A 24,889-nucleotide genomic window follows, 5' to 3' on the forward strand; every position below is an offset into this window, starting at 1 on the left:
CCACAGCTAAATATAATTGGCATCTGATAAGTAATAAAATACTGTATCTATTTCAAGGAAAAACTAAGCAGCATATGATAATTGTTACCTACTTCCAACTCTAGCCTTGGGGGGGGGGGGGCTAGCTTTAAGGTTGAGGGTATTGTACTTTACGTGTAGTAGCAATTCCCACTTTCAGTTGTTGTTTAGGCAGGAGTTTTTGCTTAAAGTGTCACCAGATATGTCTGTGGGAATAGCTACCTGAGATTTTGCAGAATTACTGCCTGTCAACAGCATAGACACCATCACGATGGGCAGATCAGTGGTCTGCATCAGCATAAGACAACGTCATTTATGGTAAATTGTGTGATTACATTGGATTTTATGATTTGCAGCTGTAATCAGTATTGGCAGAGTAGCGTAACCTCTGTGAACCAATATGAAAAAATGCAGTTCAAAGAAAGAAGAGGGTGAGGGGAGATTGAAAGCACAGGTTACTTGCAATCTCTTAAGAGAACAGAGAGCAAGATGTGTTTTAACTGAGCAGTTTGGACATGTAATGAGCAGCTCAGGATTGTCTGGTTGGACTTCAGTAGCTTACAGTTGGCACACAGATGGCTTTTGCCCCAGTTCACTTTAATCCAATAATGCTATTCTGCTCTGTCTCACACCGCACACCCAGAAGTGCTTTGGGAGTGGAAAAAAAATAAAGGGCTTCTTCCAGCTGGTATTGATGTAAGAAATGTAACTGCATCACTGCTCTTTTTGCTCATCATGTGTACATGGCTCTCAAGATCAAAATTGCTGAGACTAAGGTAAAGGAAATCAACTTGGCATTGGACTCAAGGTCATTGTATAGCATTACTGTACGTGACATACAGCAGGTATTTAGAAGAACTATTGCCTTGACTCCACTATATGATGTTTTGTTTCATTTTTTTCATCCTCCTTTGGCCCTTGAAAAAAAAATCAAACTAAAAATGAGTGTGCTATTGAGAAAGCATTTAAAGTGTTGATAATAAGTGCTAGGGCAAGTGTCAGCCACAAAGAGGATTTTTTAAAGTTGTAGGTTAGTCAGAAGGTGTCTTAGAAATATTTTCTAATAGCTTATTTACACGAACTTTTGAAGCATCATTAGTTGTTCTAATTGTGCCTTCAAACGTCTTAAACTGGAGTAGCTCTCAGTATTTGAACAGAACAGCTCAAGAGGAAGAGGTCTGTAAATTGTGAGCTACAGATCACAGTTTCTATGTGAATGTGTGTGCATTTAGCTTCTAGAGGAAACTATATCTTTGAACAGCTCCAGATTCTTAAAATATATACATTTAGATTGGGGGCAGAGTGGAAAATGACATGGACAGACTTAGCAGTCCCCCTAGGTTTAAGTGCACTCTTGGATGGGGACCAAAGTATTTAGCACCCAACTGAAAGAATTTTCTAGAATTCAGTTAGAATTCAGTTAGAAAGAATTCTTTCTTTCTTTCTTTCTTTCTTTCTTTCTTTCTTTCCTATACTTTAAAACATAGAAGCAACTTTTGTAGCCCTCTTCATACCCCTCAACTGCAATTTTGCATGGACAGTCCTCTCATCCCATTTTTCACCTGCCTTTAAAATACCCCCTGCCCTTTGTCCTCAGCTTACTTCAGGTGTTGCAAACTGAGGCCCAATACAGACGGGGGAAAGTGCTATGCTGGGGCTGATTTAAGGGCTCCATAGGGCTTGGCATCCATACGTGCCCAGCCCTAATAGCAGTGCCCATGCGCCTTCTTGCCACAGCCTCACCTACAGGGCGTGCACAATGATGGTGCATGGGCATCCACGCACCAAAATGGCACTCACCAGAAGGGTGCAAGCCCCTTTATGGCACTCCTAAAAAGAAGCCACTCTAGGCAGCTTCTTTTTAGGGAGCACGTCGGTGTCGTGTATGCCGTTGGCATGGCACCAACGAGGGGCAAAAACAGGCAGCATAGAGTCGCATGTCTGTATCCCCCCTGAGTTCAAAGTGCAAAAGTAGTCTGTATTCAATTACTGTAATTCAGCAAAAGGGAGAAGAGAGAAGGTACAGCGTCTTGCTCTTCCCAGTAGGCTCAGGAAGAAGCAAACTGCAACAGCTTCTCCTTGCTTGTGTTCATTAATAACTGTTGCCATCTAGACAACACTCTGATGTTGTTTGCCCACATACAGTATGTCCCAGTTCTCATCTGTGAAATACTGAAGAGTATGCCTCTGGATGTTGTTGAAACTCCCAGCATTTATCACCATTACTTATCTTGGCTAGGGCTGCTGCAACTTGTAGTTCAACAACAGTTGAAGAGGTGTACAAATCTCACCTCTGCTTTAAAGCTCTGGATCTCAAACCTTTCTCCTTTAGAGGTTTTGGATTCAAGGTAACTGTATATAGCATTACCCTATGCTCCCTAAGCATTGACCATTCTGGCTGGCTGCTTCTGGGAGTTAGAATCCAAAATATCTGGAAGACCAACAGATTCTTGCCAAGTACAGTTTTATATGAGCGTCGAGTTTAAGTAAGTAAAGCTGAGATGGAAGGAGCAATTGTATAGTATGTTACTGGATTTGGGGCCTATGGCTCAGCCATAAGTCACTGCGTAGGTGCATACAGACCAATACAATTTATTAACTGTATACAGTATCCATTTCCTTTATCTTTATGCATGTGTAGTAAGCCAATCCATATGTGTTACTCTTCCAGATGGTGAGAAAAATATGTTCAGTTTTTTAAAAATCCAGGAAATCAAGAGACTGGTAACCTTGTCCTCACCATCAGTAAAATCAGAACAGACAATATGCTTGTCAAGTGGGTTCAGTCTTCAAGTGGGAAATATGCCTGGAGTGCCTAATAAGAAAGTAATAGTATGAGAAAGTCCTTCTTGCAAGGCTGTCACCTGAAGAGATAATGCAAAATACAGTCCACCCTTCTCTTATGCGGGGGATCCGTTCCGGACCCCCCTGCGTAAGAGAAAATATGCGGATGCTCAAGCCCCATTCAAACAAATGGGGCTCATGCCCACGGAAGCGCAGTGGTAGCGCACGGGGTGCACTCCAGGGGGACACGCCCCATTCATGCGGCTTGAGCGCGGGCGCACTGTAAAAGAGGGATGAGGAGGGAAGAGGAAAACAAGCAAATTGATGTAGCAATTCTTAAAATGATGAAGTTCTTACAAAGTTCTTCCATTCCAGTATTCTCTGAAGATGCCAGCCACAGATGCTGGCGAAACGTCAGGAAGAAACTATTCTAGAACATGGCCACACAGCCTGAAAAACCACAAAAAATTATCAATGCCGGCCATGAAAGCCTTCGACTTCACAATATGATTCAAATTCTTATAAATTTAAACTCCCAAGTAGTTAACATATTTCAAATATGTTTTAATTTGAAAAGTCTGATTTATTATACTTTGTATCCGTGAGCTAATAACTGTATGAAGGGATTCAGTCTTACTAGTTTATAGTTAATCCTGCTAATTTGCCATAGTAACTAATTTCTTCAACAGTATTTCAAAATATGCACTGCTTTCAAAATATTCTTCTTAACTGCGTAACACTCAAAAGTTAAAATTATATACTTTAATCTAGACTCTTCACTGGCTCTATGTGTCATCACACAATAAGCATAAATTCCTCTTTTTTGCTTTGTTCTCTGCATTCTCCAACAATATAGTGAGCTCTTGCACAGTTTTATTCAAGGTTTGGATTGTCTCTGCATTAACCATGCTTGCTTCTGAAGTTGCATTTCCCATTTCTCCCACCTCCAAAACTGTGTTGCTTAGCTTCTCAATCTTATCTTCAATGGTCTTCAAGGCTGCTTTTCAGTTCTCTTTCAGCTTTTCTTTTAATTCTTTCTTTTGCAAAGCAGATTGTTTTCTGAGTTCTTACAACGGAGTTGAGTCCCCTGTCTCATTAATTTGAACACTTGCTTTTTCAGTATGGATGTCAATCACATATCCAGTTTCTCTCCTGGAAAGCTCTTCTTTATTTATAGTCAATACTAAAGAAAAATAATCAGTAATGACTTTTTAAAAAAATTTCTTTTCAAGCTTATTGAGATTTCTTATCAGAAATTATTACTAAGAAAGTTGTCTACTTTGTGGGCTGTGTTGGCTGAACATCAAGCAAAGACCTAAACAGCCATTTTCAATGCTGACATCACTTGACTCCATCATCACGTGAGTCATATCTTTAACTATTTTGATGTCACCAAAATCCACTTTAAAGTTTTCTAAATTATCTTCATTATTTTTCTTAATGTTCAGCCCTAAGCCTGCTATTTGTCTTTCTTTCTTGACTTTCCTCAATAGCTGTTCCTAGTTTTGCTATTCTCTGCTAGTAGTGTGGTGTCATCTGAATATCTTAAAATTATTGATGCTCTTTCCATCAGTATTCATATATCTTTCCTCCCAGGTTAATCAAGCTCTCTGTATGATACCTTCCACATATACAGTATATTAAATAGTGTGATAAAATGTAGATTGTAGTATGTGTTGTTGCTAACTGCCATCAAGTCAACTTTGACTTATGGTGACCTCCAAGTCACCCTATTATCAACTGCCCTTCTTAGGTCTTGCACACTCAGGGCCGAGGCTTCCTTGAATGACTCTCTCTGAAGTGATATTTCTTGTGCCTTCTACCTTACCAAGTGAGTCATATCTTCTCATATGGTCAAAGTACAATAGTCTCAGCTTAGGCATCTTGGTTTCTAGGGAGAGTTCAGGCTTGATTTTCTCTGGGACCCATTTATTGGTCTTTTTAGCAGTCAACAATATCCATAGAATTCTCTTCTACACAATATTTCAAATGAGTTGATGTTCCTCCTATCAGCTTTCTTCACTGTCCACCTTTCACAAAGATACATAGAAATGGGAAATAGGATGGCATGAACAATTCTTAGTATTCAATGATATATTTTTACATTTCAGGATATTATCTAAGTCCTTCACAGCAATGTATGCCCTACCAATGTAGAACAAGAACTATGCCCTATCAATGAAAAACAAGAACCAAACGCCACTCTTTTGGAGCAACCCAAGCTATGGATCATAGGCAGATTTCAGTCATAGAAAGGAGACAAATTTTAAAAACCTTTTCCCTCCATTTTAAACAGTTGCACTGTGGACATTTCAGCCATTAGTTACATCTGTGAGGCAAAACAAGCAGAGTTTCATAGGTTGTGTCTTTTTTTGGAAAAGAAGGAAGGGCTACATCCCACTATATTCAGAGAGACCTATAAAGCATTTTAAAGGATTCAAGAGGTTTCCACTATCTTTCTTAAAGTTTATGCTATAAATTTATTTACAGCTTATAAAATTCAAAATACAAACAATTAAAATATCAGACAGTGGGGCAGTCTTGTTTAAATAAAAGCAGATGGAAAGCAGGAAAGTATAACCTATACTTTCTGACCATCCCAATTTGGCAAGGACAGTCCTGTTTAATGCTGTCATCCCACTTTTAAAATGACCCAGTTTTCTTTCCCTCTTTCACTTCCCCTCACTTCGTCCTCAACTTACTTAAGTTGCTGCAAAAGTAATTTGTACTCAACTCAGCAGATGGGAGAGGAGAGGGCAGAATCCTGCCCTTTCCAATAGGCTCAGGCAAAAGCAAATTGCTTCAGCATTTCCTAGCTTGTGTGTTTTTACTTATTAATAACTTATTTCATTTTGACTACACTCTGATGTTCCTTGGACACTTTCCTAGTATTCATCTGTGAAATGTTGGAGGGTATGCTAACATGAGCTGGCAGCAAATTCCAGATTGAAAGCTTTGTCTCTCACCAAAATATTCAGTCCATTATAGAGCTGAGTTTTTCCCCAACACATTTTTAAAAGAGTCTCCTTTGTTTGTTTGCTTATTTCTTTAAAATTTCCTGCTGTTCAGTCCTAGGTTCCAGAAGGTGGCTTTCATGAGCTGCACAGAGACAGACAGATATGGAGATACGTTCTTACAATTTAAGATTTACAGTCCACTTCTATACATGTGTCTGCTAAGCACTGTGGGGCAGATGTAGGCTCAGTACGTTTAGGTCTGCTGGGTGACTGGTTGCTTGGAAACACTGTTTATGCTAGAACTCAAGAAAAGAGTATTATTGAACCTTTTTTTCTGATTTCAGAAGGGGGGGGGTGACTTTTAACAAGGCTAAGAAAGCAAGTTATATTTATTTTTTCCTTTACAGGTTGTTTTGCTCAATCTGGTTGTATGTGTGATCATATTCTACTTGGTGTATTATGTAGTCCTTTGCATTTGTTTCACAGCATTCAGGTGAGAATTCCTTTACAATAATTATGAAAGAATGAATTAATACAATTATGGGAAAGGGCTTGCATTATTATGTTACTACAGAATAAGGTTTTACATATTTTGGATGGAGTTTTTAAGCATAACAAATCCCACTATGGTTGCCAAATATGTACATATATGCATACTGACAGCTGTGCAAAAACCTTAAAATCTTAAATGTCTGTTGTACAGTATAAAATAATGAACTAAATTATGTTAGCAAACCAATAAAGGCATATAGGATATCAACACATATGCAAAGTAATTTATATTATAGTGTTATGAATAGCCAGTGTTGAGATAGCCTCATACACCACCACTGACATTTCAAATGTCTTCAACAGACTGCAGATGTTGGATGGACTGGCACCTTTTGATTTTAAGACAAACCCTTCATGGATTAACCCATATTATTTAGGTAAATTCTGTTCATTCAGTTTCTGTATTCTTAAAGTTGCTATATAATTTCTGCAGCTCTGAATGGGTAAACATTTTAAATATTGTGTAAGAATGATCAAATTCTATTACATTTAAACCAGTTTCATGATTTGACCTCTGACAGAAATCATTTGAAAGTCAAGGATCTCCAATGGTCTGCTCTACATGCTAAGAAAAAACAAACATGGTACAAGGGGAAATAGAGGCCTAAATATCCTGAAGGTACCAGAGCCCATCTGATTTTGGAAGCTATGCAGGGTCAGCTCTGGTTAGTACTTGGATGGGAGACCACCAATGTATACTAGGCTCTAAAGACTATGTTTCAAAGAATCCTTGCCTACGAAAACCCTATGACAGTGATAGGGTTGCTGAAGTTGACAGGTGACTTGAAGGCATACACACACATACACATGGAGAAATACTGAGGTAGAAAAGGGCAGAATGGTATAAAGAGTTTCAAAGTGGAGAAGGTTGGAATTGGAGAACGAATGCTGCCTGGTATCAGAAACTCCCCACCTACAAAAAAATGTGTTAGCAAGAAGAATCCCTGTCCATCCCTTTGAGTCATGTGCTAGTTTACTGTTGTTGTTTGCCTTCATCTCAACTTGTGGCAACCCTCTCATAGAGTTTTCATGGCAAGCTTTCTTCAGAGGGTTTTTTGTCATTACCTTCTTCTTAGGCTGAGAAAATGTGACTTTCCCAAGGTCACCCAGTGGGTTTGCATGGCTGAACGAGGATTTGAACCCTGGTCTCCTAATCCAACACTCAGACCAATATGGCATACTGGTTCATTTACTATGCAAAGGATAAAAATAAAATTGTAAAAACAAACAAAAACAAACAAACAAACAAACAAAAAACCACCAACCCCAAACAGACAAATATGAACCATGAGATCTTCATCTCCTATCTTGCTTTATCTGATTTGGTCTTCATATCCCCTCTGAAGTATAATTTTATTCCAGAGAACTTTATCTGAATACACACACCCTGATACTACTATTTCAAGATTTGCTCCAACTGTAGTTTGGTAAAGTACATTCCAGTTTGACAATAGAACCGTTCACTGGGACATAGGATCTCTCTCTTGTGGGAAATATTAATATACAATTTAGATATACTTATGTTAGGGATGCTTTAGGGTGGCGTAGAGTATTGGACTTTGGAGACTAGGGTTCGGTTCTTGCTTGGCCACGAAATCAGCTGGGTGATCTTGGGCAAGACACATGCTCTCAGTCTCAGGGAAAGGAAATGACAAACCTCCTCTGAACAAATCTTGCCAAGAAAACCCCAGAATAGGTTCAGCTTAGGGTCACCATAAGTCAGAAATGACTTGAAGGCACAAAGACAAGTTTGAAATAACAAGCAACCAAGCAGATTACATTCAATGCCATCCTAACACATTTCACTTCAGTGTAGAACTGATGAGTGCAGAGGAATGAGGTACAAGTGAGGATGTTGGGAGGCAGACTATGTTCACATGTCTGCAAGCAGTGTGCCTCTGCATACACTGTTGTATCATACCCTCCAACTGTCCTGATTTTGCAGAGGCAGTCCCAATTAATCCTCTGTTGTCTTACTTTCCCAGCTACTTTAAAATGTTCCAGTTTTTCTTTCTTCCTCTCACCCCCCTTGTCTTATGCTTACTTCAGTTGCTGCAAACTAAGTTCAAAGTGCAAAAGAAGCCTGCTCTCAATTAATCCAGTGTGGGAGGAAAGAGCAGAGAAGAGGCATAATTTTGTTCTTCCCACTAAGATCAGGCAAACACAATTTGCCTCTTGTCCATTCTTCTTCATTAATAACTCTTGCTATCTTAACCACACACTGATGTTGCTTGGCCACACGTCCCAGTTTTCATCTGTTAAATATTGGGGAGGGTGTATGCTGTATGCACAAAGATTTCCATTTAACTTGGAACCTGAGTCAAGCAGGAACATAGAAGTGGCTCATGAAAGGCTTTGGGGCCCTTTCACACTACATAATTTTAGTGCTTTTATTCCACTTCAGCTCCCATCCTATAGAATCATGGAGTTTGAAATTCACTGACACAGGATTGCTCTCTGGCAGACCATTCAAAATTCTTCTACACTTTGAATCATAGGATTTCATAGGATTTGCCACAGTTGCTAAAGTGGAATGATAGTGTTGTAACTGTGTAGTGTGTGTGCTGGTCTATGACCGTAATAAAGATGAACTGAACTGTGTAGTGTGAAAGGATCCTAGGATACATAATGGAGCCCTATTGAGTTATGTTGTGTAGTATGTAAAACATCCTGACTTTGATTCCTTGTAAAGCTATTATGTTTCCCCTCCTGGGCCAAATGAAAGAGATTTACATTAAGTAAATGGATTTTAGTTTATAATCTTTCCCTGAAAAGAAAGTGAAATCTCTATGAATAAAACCTTTTTAAATGTAAATTGTTATGATAAACATCTTAAACAAGTACAGAAGCAGAAAGAGTTGGAAGATCTGTAACTAATCTGCTTTTAAATGCAAATAACATTTCAATGAGGCTATTTGTGTTTCTTGTGTGTAGTGCAGGGAGAGATACAGAGTTGGAACAAGTTATTGCTCATATCCAGATCACATGTCACCCTACAAATAAGATGTAGGCTTTTAAACATATTTTTCCAGCCCAATAACATATATTTGAAGATGAATTAACATGAACATATTTTTGACATTTAGTTAGTTGTTAAATTTATATCCTACCTTTCTGTGAAATAGGCATCAAGTAAAACCAAAAACCGTTAAAACGGCTGGATGAGGGAAAACAGACTCAAATTGAATCCAGAGAAAACGGAAGTACTTGTGATAGGTCCCTCAGGTCTAAAGAAGGAAATTTGTCAACCTGTCAACCTGAAGGAAGAAGTTCGTAGTCTAGGAGTACTTCTGGATTCATCCCTGCAATTGACATCTCTGGTAGATGTGATGGCCAGAAGTGCTTGCTATCAGCTTCAGCTGATACGCCAACTGCGACCCTACCTAGACCGAGGGGACCTTGAAATTGTGGTACATGCTCTGGTAATCTCTCGGTTAGATTTTGGCTCCGAGATTGTGGAACAGCCTCCCAGAGGAGATTCGCTTGATAACCTCCCTGGAGTCATTCAGAAAGGCAGTTAAAACGGAACTTTTCCCATTGAGCATACCCCCCTGATATGACATGACCAAAAATTTTCTGCCGCCTTATGTCTGTTGAATTTATTAAATGTTTAATTGTTGATGCTTTTAATGAATTAATGGTTTTAATGGTTTACATGTGTATGAATTGTATTGTATGTTTTCTATAATTTCAAGTAGTCTGTAACCCCGCATTGATCCATTGGGAGAGGCGAGGAAACATAAATAAATTATTATTATTATTATTATTAAAGTAGTAGAGGCTTAAATACAGTTGTTATTCCCAACCAGAGTAGGCTCATTTGATAAATCATAACATGATAAGTTTGCACTCTTTTATTATTTTATTTATACCTCCCCTTTCTCCCAACATAGAGACTCAGGGCGGTTACCAAGAAATTTAAAACAGCACAAATTAAAAACAATACAAAAGCATTAAAAAGTATAAATATGAAGTTTAAAAATAATTAAATAATTTTAAAAGTTAAAAACATCTCACATTAAACATATTACAAAGTATCAAAAACTATATACAGACCTTGGCATCCGAACTGCACAGCATTTAAAGGAACTAATGTAAGTTTCATTGATTAAATGGGTCTACTTTAGCTGAGACAATAAAATTGGATTTTGGCATAAAGAACAATTAAAAACAAAAGAAAGAAGAAACAATAGAACTCCATCAGTTAGTGCCCTTTCTCCAACAACCCAACTTAAATATCAAAAGCCTATATGAATAAAAGGGTTGGCTTCCTGGCAAGACAACAGAAAGGGGATAGAGTGCACCAGACTGATTAAAAGCATCAGAAAGTCCCAGATTTTGTTCCTGCTTTTTCCAATTTTATTTTTAATTTTCCGTGGCAGGGAGGTTTTCAGCCTGGGAGCAAGCAGTCAGTTTAAAAGCCTTCTAAAATGTCTCCATCAAATATGCCTGTGACAAGAGAAGAATCCTTTGATTCTGTAGCACACAGAATCCCATTTTTAAAGGACAGCTTTAGAGATAGGAGTGAAAGAAACTTTAACCAGCCTTGGAAGAGATCTGGAAACCAGGAGTCAGAAGGCAAGAATAATAAGCTAGGAAGGGCCACTGTAATGAAAACTGTGAAGCAGGGCTTTTTTCCTAGAAGCCTTTATTACAGTGAGCCCTTATTATCCGCTGGGTTTGGTTCCAGGATTCCCCATAGATAACAAAATCCATGGATGCTCAAGTCCCATTAAATGTAATGGCATAGCAAAAGGCAGTCCCTTATATAAAATGGAAAATCAAGGTTTGATATTTGGAATTTATACTTTTTTTGAACATTTTCAAGTTGTCGATGCTTGAATCCATGGATAAAAAAAATCCATGGATCAGGAGGGCCAATTGTATAACCCTTTCAGTTCAGTAGTTGCTACTGGCCAACATGGCTGGGAAGTCACTCTGGAAAGTATAAGCATTATGATCTGCAGTCCTCATAGCCCGCATATACCAGCATTATAAACAGAAAGTTGACTCTTCTAGACCTGACATATATTAGCATGTTTTGAAAATGTGCTAAGAGCCAACTTGCATGTGGCTCTCAGCATGAAGTAAGAAGGTAATCATTTTGTAAATAGATACCAAATACTGTAGATATTCAGTCTGTCAACCAATGGGTTAAATCATAGATGGGAAATGTGATGTTGCATATATTGGGCTGCAACTCCCAGTATCCCTTGTCATTGACTATGCTGGCTAAGGATTATGGGAGTTTATGCCCTCCAGCATTTAACAGATGAAAATTGGGATACATGTGGTCAAGCAAAATCAAAGTGTGGTTAATATGGCAAAAAATTATTAATGAAGAAGAACAGACAAGCTTGAAGAGGCTGCCAAAATTTGATTTTGCCAAAGTCTACAAAAAAGGACAAGATTCTTCTGCTCTCTCCTGTCCTCTCCCTGCTTCTTAATCAGTTTAGTGCAAACTGCTTTTGCACTTTGAATTCATATGCTAAGATGAAGGGAGAAACTGGGAGTAGAAGAGAGAAACTGGGACATTTTAAAAGCAGCTCAAAAAGTGAGATGATTGAGGATTAATTGGCGATGTCCCTGTCAAACTAAGACAGTTGGAAGGTATACAATTGCTGAAAAGGGGGCATAATTTCCATCCCTGGACATGGGGTAAGGGTTAGCTGATTTCCAGTTTATTGCTCTGTGTCTTCAAGTCATTTCTGACTATGGCAACTCTGGCCTGGTACAGATGGGCGTTTTGTGCTGGCCTGGGCCTGAAATTAGATCTAGATAGGGCTGGGCGTCCACATGCACCCAGCCCTATTATTGGCGCCCGTGTGCCATCATGGTGTGCCCCCGTTTAAATGGGGTGCGCCATGATGACACACGTGTGTCAGAGTGCCCAAACAACACTCACCAGAAGGGACATCATCATGGTGCACAAGTGCCATAATGACATACCTAAAAAGAAACTACCTAAAGCGGCTTCTTTTTAGGGAGCATGTTGGTTCTGCGTCATGTGGCTGCCGCAGAACCATCCTGGAGCAAGGATGGGCGGCTTTTAGCCACCCGTCTGTACAGACCCTCTATCACAGGACTTTCTTGGCAGGATTTATTCAGAAGGCAATTACCATTGGCTTCTTCTGAAACGAAGATAGTATGATTTGCTGCAGTCGCTTGATGGGTTTCCAAGATCCATTGAAATCAGTGGGACTTCTGTAGGCAGTAACTTTCAATTCACATTGGTACTTTAGTTGAGACTAACATTGGATTTAGCCCAAAGTCATTTTCTTATAGGATTTGAATATTCTGTCTTGTTGGTCCACTCATTCTACAGTGGGCTTCCACTTGTGGAAGACTAGCCAAACTTGGTTAATAGGTAAAGACATCAGGTAGGCCTTCATGTGTAAACTGATCTAATTGGTTGAGTGCCACTAAAAGGGGTCAAAGTGGTTTGCTGTTGGCTATGGCTGTTATTGTTATTTAAAAATTTTTTGTTGTTTAGCTTTAGTCAAGATTTTATTTTTAATCTGTATGCTGTTGGTTGTTTTGATGGAAAAGGTAGGTTATAAATGAAATAAATAAAATCTCCTAATGCTAGAGATTGTCTGATTAGGACAGAAAAAAATTCCAATAGTTAATGAGCTACACTGTGCTTTAATATTCAATGTACTGAGTAGTTTACTCAGGCCCAAAACACACAGACCAAAAGAAGTGGCTTCCAGCCACTTTGGAGGCATTGCGTTTAGATGACATATGCCTCCAAAACAGCCGCAACTGTTCTAATGCCACCCTCCACTCCAAACGACCAGATTAAAAGGAGCCATTTTAATCCAGCACTTGGGCAGCACGGGTTGGGACCTGCGGTGGCAGCCCGCATTCAGAGCAGGCTGTGCAGTTCCTGGAGTCACAGCCTGATTGTGGCCAGAGCAGCCTCTGGCTGCTCCTATCCAGCCGGCCACCTCGCCCCTCTGTCCTTTATATGTTCAGTCATTTGTCCCAGCAAATCACTGCACACAGATAAATGCTGAAGTCATTACAAGATCCCCATAGTCAACACTAATTGGTTTATAGATTCCTCTCCAAACAGCTTTGTGACAAAACTGACTTATTGCCATATCATCTATGTTTCAAGGGTCTCTTGTCATGTTATTCTACTAGCAATCATGCAACAACTGGGCTCTTTTATTGGATATTGGAATACAAATACATGGACAAGTTTATAATGTGGTGCTTTTTGTTATCAGTTTAATATATTTTGTATGTGTATAATGTCTTTTTAATTTTCTATGAAAATTTTATTGTGTTTTATTGTATTATAACATTTGCATCATAGTTGCTCTTCAAATCACATACTCCACTCTTATGGCCATTGCACCAGTTCTGAACTCTGATTACTTACCTGTATTCTTTGAATTATTACAGCATTCCAGTCTGTGACTTGTCACTTTAGTGCACAATTTTTGCATTCTGCAACTGTGGCCTTGTCTACACCCGTAGAAAACCCCGTACTCACCCCATAGCCTCAGCACAGTCAAATTCAAATTCAAATTTATTATGGCACACAGCCAGCATAGCCTCAGCACAGTTTCCCAGTCTGCAGCAACTCTGATAACTACACTCACTGTGATGAAATTGGAGTAACCCAGAAGAAAAGGGTGGTTCTACACTGGTCATGTGTCTCAGAGTGCAGAGCATTTCAGGTCACATGGCCATGTCCTCACCATCAATCAGGGTTTTCCAGGTAGATGTAGGGGGAAAAGGCAGTTCTTTTTTCTCTGTATTTTCTGAGAAAAGCCCTATATTGCCTGTGAATCCTGAGGAACATTGTATGCCCAGGTCGCATATGCTACAGGATGAGTACATAGTTTCCTGCTGGTGTAGACAAGCCACATATCACACTTTTCCAATAACTAACAGCATTGCTTTCTAGCATTTGTGTCAAAGTTATTGCTTTTAGAGTTTTAAATAATGTGCTTAAAAATAGTTGTGGATTTATCAATCCAAAGCCAATCAGATTGTGCTTTTCCAGTTTGGCAATAGTGCACATTAGGGCGACAGCCAAATTAGGTAGTGACGGCACAGAGTTTTTGTTGTAGCATCTAGCCTAGCCTTGCATGTGCAGCTATGGATGTAGTTAGTGATGCTGTTATCAAGTATGGTTTTATATAAAATTTTGGGTGCCATGCGATCTGAATCTATGACCCCTGACTGACCCCATCGCTAGCCGCCATTACCCTAAGAGCGAGCTGACCACGTAGCCAGCAGCCTTGCTAGGCATGGTCACAAGAAAAAGGTAGATTCTAAACCTTTCAGCAAGCAGTTTTGGGAGTTGCCATACTAGTTTCGCAAGCTGCCCAAAGCAGGAGGACAACAGCAGTAGCTCCCTCCTTAATGAGCCAGTGATTAGCTTAACGGCTCAGCCATCAAGATATTTGTCCCCTCCTGGAAAGTGCCAGACCTCTTCTTTGTGTATCCATTGTGTAAGTTTCAGCTTAAACAAAGATAAAGTCATCAAGCCTTTGTTCGCCAGGCTGCCATAGCTTGAGGTTATGCTTAGGGGTATAAAAGGACCCCACTTCTAGCCCTTCCTTGGGCTTGTCAAGCATTGAGTTCCAAGCCTGATCCTGGGCTTGTAGATTCAGTTCTGAGCCTGAGTTCCTTGCTTGTAGAGCATCCTGCTCCGAGCTTGCATTCCCTGAGCATTTTGCTCTGCTGAAATCACTTGAGCGAAGCCAAGCTCACTGTCACCGGGCCTCTAGTTAGCTTTGCCCGCCGGCGCTCAACTCCTAGCCAGCACGGTCGTCGCTTCCCTTTTCATTCCCGCAGCCGTGTCTCACAATCCACTATCCCTCACATCCGTCGCTTTGGAGAAGACTCCTAAGGTAAATATCCCAACGGTGCCTCTATCCTTTCTCCTTTACCCCCAAACTCACCCCTCCCTTGCTTTAACATTGAATGTGTGTGTGCGTGTGTGGTCCCCTTTGTTGTGTGGCTTTAATAAATGTTTTATATTTTAATTGCATCTCATTGGCATCCAAGTCTCTGTTTCTTGGGGTTGGACTAGATGACCTCTTGTATACACATAGGGAGACGACCCCGCTCCATGCGTTGTTAGGACACGCCTCTCGTAATATTTGAGCTAATTAATTTCCCCTAATTCAATCCTTCCTAACAATGCACTGCAGACATTACTACTTAATAATCAATGGTTTTCACATTCAAAGAAGCTGAAATGAGCTGAACTTGATTAAAGCATAGCTGAACTGAACACTATTGGTTTTCATGACTCATGCAAGCAAAACACTCATGTGAGATAGCTGCACTGATCCAAAGAATTAGTAAGATTTAGAAGTGAGATAGGTCCAGGACATGGAGGGAAGATGATAAAACCAGTGGTGTGTGTCATTCAAAATAATTAACAACTAGTTCCTCACCTGTCTTCTCCTCTCAGCTCTGGAGGATCTGGTCCTTCCCTCCTTCTGATGCCATCCTTTCATTAATTCTGGTTCTCCTTTAGCCTCCATGTCAGTGGTTCCCAGCCTGGAGGTTGGGACCCCTTTGGGGGTTGAATTACAATTTCCCAGGGGTCACCAGGGACCCCCCTCAGAGCACCATTTCCCAAGCTAGGCCCATTAAAGCAGCAGCTACCTCCAGGCCCCTCCTCAGTGTCTTAGCAACTGCACACAGAGTCCCCTTTCCTGCCTCTCTCAGGAACATAGAGCTCTGTAAAAAGGAAGAGAGACAGCACAGCCAGAGAGTTTCAGTTTCACTTTGAACCACTACTCCTGACCTCTGCCCTTCTATGATGCGGCTTTCTGGTCAGGTTTCTCCAGAGGAGCTTTGCCATTGCCATCCTCTGAGGCTGAGAGAGTGTGGCTCCTTGCCCAAGGCTCAAGGCATACCTATCCTGGGGCTTTCTGAACAGTTTTCCTCAGAGAGGGCTGGCCATTGCCATCCTCTGAGGCTGAGAGAGTGTGGCTTCATGCCCAAGACTCAAGGCATACCTATCCTGGGGCTTTCGGGACAGGTTTCTTCAGAGGAGCTTTGCCTTTGCCATCTTCTGAGGCTTTTTTTTGTGATTAATCACTATGCTTTACTTATGTTCAATGAAAATACGATTCATAACAGTAGCAAAATTAAAGTTATGAAGTAGGAACGAAAATAATTTTATGGTGGGGGTCACCACAACAGGAGAAACTGTATTAAAGGGTTGTGGCATTAGAAAGGTTGGGAACCACTGCTCCATGTCTTTTAACAGTTTTAACTACCTGTTTTGTGTCAACAGATGGGGACTAGTTGAATGACTCCACTGGATAAAACCTCTAGTAGTCCTTTTTGTCTCTTAGTGACAAGTGTCCCCTGGTGTGATTAAGGAAAGCCAGTACATCCAGGGTTATGCATGGGACAGCAGTAGATTAATTACAATAATGACCAGAGCATCTGTTGAGGGTCTGAGATACCATTCTTAACCAGTGTCTTGCACAGATGAAAGCAGCTTTGCTTTCCTCTGCATAGGTTTCATTGCTTACGGAAGACAGTTATGACTGAGGATAAGAGAATGGACACCAAAAGCTAGGGCTGCTATTTAACTACTGGAAGCCCCCTTTTAATTTTTTAAAAGTGGTGGATGTTTATTACTGATTTTGGCAGGTGATGGATCAGCTCCTTGGAGGATAAGATGGATTGTCTTCTGACTTCAGGAAGGTGCCAACTGTTCAAGGCAACATTTAACTGTGTAAACTTTTAAGTTAATTTTGTCCATGCAGTTACTGCTGGTCTAAAGACAATAAGTACCCATAAACTACTTTAATTTAATGTATAATAGGATTTTGGTTGTGGCAGGCAGGGGACTGCAGTAAATACTTTTGTGGGTGAAAAAAAATGGAAAATAATGAAAGTCTATTTCATCCATAAAACCTAAATAGACTTGATAGTGATATTTTAAATGCTATCATAAAAGCCTATTCATGAATTGTTTCGTATGTAAATGATTGTATTGGCTAGGTTTTTGGAAACTTGTGTGATGTGTAGCTCAACTTATTGCTATCACCGAGGGTTGCAAGATTTTATGCTGGTGGAAATTCTCCTCCCATGCTGTTGTTTCTTTCATGGAGAGGAGAAAGAAGCACATTTCTAGCATTAGATATGAAAATGAAGACAGCCTTGGTGATTGCATTTGTTATTATCCTAGATGACTGTGGATTGGGAAAGGGGCATAGAAGAGTCGACATGGCATCTTCTTGAATAAATGGCATGTTGAAAGATTCTAAGAAGATCACAAGAAGTACATTCATGCCAGGATGCTGGGGCTTAAATCCAGAGGCCCACTCATCAGGATGAGCAGGAGAGCTAAATATAGCAGAGATGCCACACCAGTCAGTGAACACATACTCCAAATCAGAGCTTGAGATGTCACTTTTTTTTACTACAACTCCCAGAACTCACCTTCTTAAATAGTAATTCTTGTGATCTCTGCTTATTGCCATCTAGAATGGAAATTCTCCCTCCAAGCATTATGTTCACATTGTTGAACAACCTGGGTATATTACTGTGTATGAAAGCATGCATACAAACTGAATGGTGCTTATATTTCCTTGAGCAATTGCATTTGCATCCATACTAAAAAGGAACCTGTTACACACTGAGGATGAAAGTAAAGATAAATAAGTAGAGTTACTAACCTGTTTCCATACCTTTGTCAATTTAGAAGCCTCTGAACTAGCAATTTCAGGATGAAGTTTCCTTCTGCTGCTGTAACATATTTTCTGTTATTTTAGTCCTTCTAGTGTCACTGGAGATAACCTATTTCATCTCAGGACTACTCTTTGTCTTGGTTGTAGAAGAATGGGTTTGGGATTATGCTATAACGGTTACAGTCATTCACATCGCAATAACCTCAGCTGGTATGTATGCTATTTTATAATGTCTCCAAAACAGGAGTATAGTTCATTTTTTAAAAAGAAAGAAAAAACAGTATTTAAAAGGTGTACAATTGGTTTTACTGGCTTTACTGGATTGTTATTTTAAAATGAGCCATACTCTTATATTGTTAAAAGTCATCTGATATGGAGATATTAAGCAGGCAAGGTTTTTCTCATTACTTTATTTCTATGTCAGGAAAAAATTGTCTGTGTGGTAGACTCCTGTTAGTGGTCTAGAAATGAAATTAAAGTAGAAAAGAGAGAGAGAGAGAGAGAGAGTCAACCCAGAAGACTTGAATTTAATTCTGTCCATGAGGTTACTGCTGGTCTAAATGGCAATAAGTACCCATAGATTACTTTATGTATATTGGGGTTTTGAGTGTGGTAGGCAGTTGACTTGGTTAAGGGGCAATGGCAACTGGAGAAGTCACTGTTTTTCAGCCTAATGTACCACACTGCAGTCCTGGATTTATACCGAAACTAAATAAGCTATGATGTCAAGACATAATTTCTGAATGCTTTGAAATGCCACCCCCTCATTACATTACAATTTTTATTTAATGGTTAGAATAATACATGGTCTGAAGGCATAATGCTATGAGCCCTCTTGATGTAGCTCCATCTTACCTGGTGTAAAAGAGAGAGGGAGTCTCCCTGATACCAAAGTTTCTATATAAAAAGTTTATGTCTCAAATTAGTCCATTGCATTTTAACCAAAACATGTTTGTATGACCTTCTTACGGGGACAGTGATTTGTTCATGAACCTGCAGGGATTTAAAAAAAGCATCTCCAAATATTATAGATCAGTTGCCAGGTAAACAATCTGGAGTCAATTTTTAAAAATCCATGCATGCTCATATTCAAAATATTTTCCTCTGCAGAAAGCCGTACAAATATTTATGGGATGAAACACATTGGGCTATTTTGAGAAAGGTTCTTCTTCTTCTTCTTCTTCTTCTTCTTCTTCTTCTTCTTCTTCTTCTTCTTCTTCTTCTTTTTTGCATAAACCTGAGACTCATTCTCTTTCTTTTACATCTACTTCATCTTGCTCAACCTTACAGGATTGTTATGGGTGTATAAGAGGAAGGGAGAACTATGAAGAGTGCCCTGGACACATTGAAATGAAAATGGAATATAAATGGAATACACTAATGCAGGGCTTCCCACTTCACTCCATTCATCTGACCTAATTTTTATCTATGTGCTGTGAACAGAAAAGGAGCCTTGCATGCTCCCCAGCAGATGGGAGAAGAGATGGAAGAGGGGACTAGAAAGCACTCTGGTAGAAAATGTCATAGCTTTTGCATCCTCCTTGGCTGTGGGCTGTTAAGAGAAGGTTTTCTGGGTTGTTTCCTGAAAACCGTACAAACTTGTAACTTCAAGTATTTACTTTTTCTCTCATATGGCAGAGAGGTCAAGATCTGAGCCTCCATTTTTTTTAAAGTCCAGACACTACCCTACAAGTAAGGAAAGGGAAATATGAAGTACTCCATATGTTATTTGATCGCAGCTCCCATCATTCCTCACCATTGCCTGTGTTGGCTAAGACTAATAGGAGTTGTGGGCTCCAAACTTACAATGGTGCTGCTCTTAGCACAACTGGTTTGAGAGATGCAGTTTACCATGCTGATAACCATTATATATGGTTGAATTCTACCATAAATTACTTCTAAAATAGTCAGTGTACCTTGTGAAGAATTGCTATTTCATTTATGAGCATTGTTTTTCAATGATTTGTAGCCTCCTCTCCCCTTTACATCTTTAAATTGTATTTGAGCTTTTTCTAGTTCTGCATGAGAGGTGTTTATAATGAGAAAGAGAATTCTGCCCAGTGTTGGGTCTACAATGAAATGAGAAGAGGATGGCTTTAAGCCTCCAATATGAGCAATAGCAAATGTTTAATTGACCCTATTCCCAACATGGGGCAGCATTTTGCTTATCCCAGCTGATAAACGACAGTGTCCTGGCTTGCAAGTGCCCTTTTCCTCTTTCTGGCAAAAGAGCTTCACTAGAGATTCTTGCCAGCAGTAGTGGCTTATTACCCACACTTTCTTCCCCACCCTTCAGCCTGCAAGAGAATTGATTGTATGGACATATGGGGAAGGTACTTAACAGAATCACTCCTTGCTAACTTATATTAGTCATTCTTATATCTGAAAGCTTACCACAGTCCCCTAATGGTTATATTCATTTCAGACAACATTAATCCTCTGTCGGGACGTCTTGGAAGCTGACTGTGTAATAAGCTTTCAATAAGAAGAATATATATATTCTTATATATAATAAAAATACATATAGATATTCAGGACATCTTAAATATAGCCAAAAATAAGGAAACATAAAAAATGAAAATGAAAATGGTTAAGTGAGCAAATGAATATTGAAACATCATAGCAATGTAGGACAATGACAAAATGTTAAAACAACTGAAGCAAAACACGTGTAATATGCATCTGCACATCCTGAGCAGGAATTTTATGACACCAAGAGCAGAAAACGTCAGAAAGGAGACGGAATCCAGAACAACTATGTTTACTATAAGTGAAATGATTTCCTTTGGCCATATTGTGAGGTCATCACCAACTTTGTCAAGTCACTGCTTGGTATATCAAGAATCTATGAAATATACATGGCTTAGGTTTGATAATGTTATATGGTTATATGTGACCATGCATATTCTACTATTTAATAAATGCATTAAAAAGGAAATGTAGATTAATAATTTGACAGTCAATGTTAAACATGAAAATTTTAAATTTAGACAGCTAGAAAGCGCTTTCAGCTGGAGTTAACTGAAACTTGGGTCCCAACTCTCTCTCTCTCTCTCTCTCTCTCTCTCTCTCTCTCTGTGTGTGTGTGTGTGTGTGATGTATTGATGAGCTACCATGAAACAAGACAAGATACAGTAAATGGGATTAAATAAGGAATAAAAAAGTTGGGTTAAATGAGAGCAAACCCCTCAGGTCCACTGAAAGGGTAGACTCCTCCCCCACCCCACTCCAGGTCAGAGGACTTAAAGAGGCAGTTCTAGAGCCTTGCCCTTCACCAAAAGAGTTCCAAGGTTTACACCTAAATTCTTATATTCTCCTCCCGCTACCTGTCACAAACAAGGGACAAGAATCTGTTTAGTCCCTTTCCTCCACCTCACCAGCCAATAAGGCCTTCATTCCTTGTTGCAGAAGCCACATGAACAAGTGGTAATCCTGATCAGCCCTGTATAGCTCTGGCCATGAAATAAACTAGAGCAGGATGTGGAAGAAAGGGGCCCAACCCCTTATTCAATAATGGCATTGGCCCTATGCCATGGCCTAATCTGCATTGCAGAAATCATGCAGTTTTGACACTGCTTTAATTGCCATGGCTTACTGCTATGGAATTATGGGATTTATAATTTTGCAAGATATTTAGCTTGCTCAATCAGAGCACTGTGGTCCACCAACAAACTATAAATCATGGGATTCCATAGGATAGAGCCATAGCAGTTAAAGTAGGGTGAAACAGTGCAGATTAGACTCATGTTACAAAGGGCACATAGTGGTAACCTGCAAATCCTCCGTGATTAATATGCTGAATTTCCCGTTACAGGCCAAGGAAGCCAAGACCCTGAATTTGCAGAACTTGAGCAGGGCTGTTGATAACATAGTGAATTGGAGGTCTTTCATTCATGGGATCACCATAAGTTGAAGTTGACTTGATGACAGTTAACAAAAAAAATTAAAAAATTATAAAATCCTGTAATAAAGCTTTTTGATAGGGAAGGGGGGAGTCTGATTTTATCCTCCTCTTTACCTAAACAGATAGCTTCCAGCAGTTTTAAAGAGGGGCTTTGTGTGGACATCCCCAACAGCTGACTCAGACAGACCAATGTGTGCACTGCACCTGTTTATGTACATGTTTCTCCATTTGGAACATTGCTTCCATGCATGGAGTATCCCTAGCACTTGGAAAGGATTCATTTTGGACTACATCTTCCAGAATACTCCACCCAATGTGGCCAGAAGTCAGGCTGCCTGCATCTCATTTTTAATGTGTAATTTTATTTAGGCCTGTTATAGACTGCCAAAATAAAGCTGCTTTGGGTCTCTTTGGAGGTATGCTGTTTAAATGATGCATGCATCCTAAGAATCCGGAAGCTGCACCAAAGCTGCACTCCAGTGCTTAGGAATTGAGTGTGGCTTTGGTGCGACCTCCGGACTCTTAGGACCCATGCATCATTTAAATAGCATACCTACAAAGAGACCCGAAGCAGCTTTATTTTGGCAGTCTGTAACAGGCCTTACTTTTCCAGATTTTTCCCACCCATTGTATTGGTGTACTCTCAGTATATTACTGGTTTGGCTGAGTGGGTGAGGAAACTCTATAGGCTGTACTTGCTAGTTCAGTTCAGACAGGAGAGAAGAGGAGCTGGAGAGGAGAGAAGCTGAGTTTGCCAGGGATAAGAATTAGGTGCTTGTCACTTTGAATTAGAGCTTTGAGGTTTTCTACAATAATGGCTGAGTACCAAGATTTCTGCAAGCAAATTCTGTGCTGATGCTTTGTGGGTAACTTTAGGAAACTGTAATATGCTGGGTTAAATATAAAATATGTTGGATTGTTGATGTTTCATTGAAAATCTGATTTAAATTTGAAAATGATTTAAACTACTGTGATTTTGTTCGCATTGTTAATTTATAATTGGCTCCATAAAACCCAAAGAAGTGGTACATTGGCACTAATCCTGAAATGTAACATTTCATTTGCAGTTATGTCTGAATTTCCGCTGATGTTGCACTGGTGGGCAGCTTTAGGTATGATATATTTATATCTATGTATTTAACAAAATTCAAAATAAGATAGCTGTAATACTGGAAGTTAATTGCAAGTAGCAATTGAGTGAATAATTTTATTTAAAAATGTAGGGGCCCCATATCTGGCTGGGATACCATTGTGGAGGGCCGGAGATCTGCAACTCTTTACCCCCACTGTGCATCCAATCCTTCCAACTACCTGCTATTTGCATTGAAGGAAAGCTCTCACTCACATGAATGGCAGCATTTCTTTCCCTCGAAGGGAACATTTGTGCAATCTGAGTAAGATCAAGGGAGGGGGATAAATACCCCATTACATCACGCAAGGGTCTCAGTGCAAGTCATATCCTCCATGACTACTGTATACTTTTTAAAAGCTATTAATGCAATTGCTTGACGTCACATTTTGTGTGACCCTTCATAAAAATGATTCACCTAAGGGCATCATTACCTAGGAAGCTCTTCTGCACATCCTCCACTAAAACAAAGCTTAAGTGTGAGTTCAGTACTAGCCAGGGCTCAAGCTCAACTCAGGATTGCATCCTTCCAAGGTTGCTAAAATGAGTCCCCAGCTTGTTGGGGGCAATTAGCTTACAGTTGTAAACCGCTTAGGGACTGCTTAGATCAGTATGAAGCAGTATATAAATGAAGCTGCTAAGTGTCATAACATTTTTTCAGGATAATTTTCCAGTGGCTCATGTTCTGAGGGTATAATTTACATTTCACTGAAAGGCAAAATTAAAAAATCCTATTTTAATAGGATATTTTAGTGTTCAGTATTGTGATTGTCACCTAAAAGTATACAGCCATCCTATTAAAGTGGGGGCCTCTAAATATATTTAGAAGTGCACATAACTGAGGCTAGTATTGCACTCATAGAGTTAGTTAATTTGAATTTACTTTCTTCAAATAAATGGCTTAAGAATCTCAGGATTACCATCTGACAGTGTACGCATTTATGAAATATCAGGCAGCCTCAATGGAAGGAGATGATTATACAGCAAATGTTAAGTGGAGATATTTTGAAGTTCATTCTGTTTTCTTTGTCCTGAAGTGAGATTTTGAAGTTCATTCTGTTTTCTTTGTCCTGAAGTGAATGGCAGAAATATTCAACATATAATCGAAACTGTGCAGAATAACTGTTAATGATTTTCCTTGGGCCTATACTAACTTCTAATATTGGTTTTTATACCAATTTAACAGGCATGGCTTACCATACCGAAGTGGGAATTGTACTTGAGTAAGATAGTGAACATACTACTGGTACGTTAAAGATCCCTAGGATTTATGCAGACCAAAACTGTAGCACTACAGTTCTTATACTTCCTTGTGAAAAGGGAACAAAACCTTTTCACTATAAGGCATCTGGATATACTTTGTTCTGAAGAGAGTCAGATATGCAATTGAATACTAAAAAAAAGGTATCTTCCCATAACTTCATTTATAAAACCTAAAAAAGGGGAAGGACCGTTTTAAAATAGCTGTAAAACTAATAACAAAACCACAATTCAACTAGGTTTCATAGTTCAAAGGAGCTTGATTTTCTAAACAGAAGTATATTTATTTAAATTATGTCAGTCATTACTAATGCTAACAAAGAGTACTTTTTTATTTCTTTATAGGTTCAGGCCTAATTTCAATGATTTGTGGGGGACAATGCTTGGCCTACTTCCTGTTCAAAGACAACTTTATTTACCCAATCCTGGATGATTTCTGAAATACATTTTACACTGCATTCTTCAATTCTGCATTTTTTAAAAACACATCTTGTGTCGCAGACTAATTTCTGCATGCTGTTTCCATTCATTCAGAATTATAGACACTATAATAACCCAGGTTGTTTTCTTTTGTTGTACAGTAATACTGTTTCATATTTAA

At 39.4% G+C, this 24,889-nt stretch overlaps 1 protein-coding gene across 1 annotated transcript; it reads left to right on the forward strand.

The window, feature by feature from the left end:
* The first annotated feature begins 662 nt into the window (after positions 1-662).
* TMEM244 (transmembrane protein 244) lies at positions 663-24,854 on the forward strand. Its single transcript, XM_089528474.1, has 6 exons — positions 663-794; positions 6,167-6,252; positions 6,615-6,688; positions 18,080-18,205; positions 22,967-23,011; positions 24,634-24,854. The coding sequence occupies exons 1-6, from the start codon at positions 762-764 to the stop codon at positions 24,726-24,728; spliced, it is 459 nt and encodes a 152-aa protein (XP_089384600.1). The 5' UTR covers positions 663-761; the 3' UTR covers positions 24,729-24,854.
* Positions 24,855-24,889: the final 35 nt, after the last annotated feature.

The sequence above is a fragment of the Sceloporus occidentalis genome, unplaced genomic scaffold, assembly GCF_023333645.1.
Source record: "Sceloporus occidentalis isolate IW3139 unplaced genomic scaffold, rSceOcc1.0.p SCAF_6, whole genome shotgun sequence".
NCBI classification, from domain to species: domain Eukaryota; kingdom Metazoa; phylum Chordata; class Lepidosauria; order Squamata; family Phrynosomatidae; genus Sceloporus; species Sceloporus occidentalis.

Bases quoted from the DNA above. Each gene is read 5' to 3' on its own strand.
- TMEM244 (XM_089528474.1), top strand. From the start codon at position 762: ATGGCTCTCAAGATCAAAATTGCTGAGACTAAG. The intron at 795-6,166 runs GTAAAGGAAATC...TTTCCTTTACAG, and splicing joins TCAAAATTGCTGAGACTAAG to GTTGTTTTGCTCAATCTGGT. The intron at 18,206-22,966 runs GTATGTATGCTA...TTTCATTTGCAG, and splicing joins CATCGCAATAACCTCAGCTG to TTATGTCTGAATTTCCGCTG.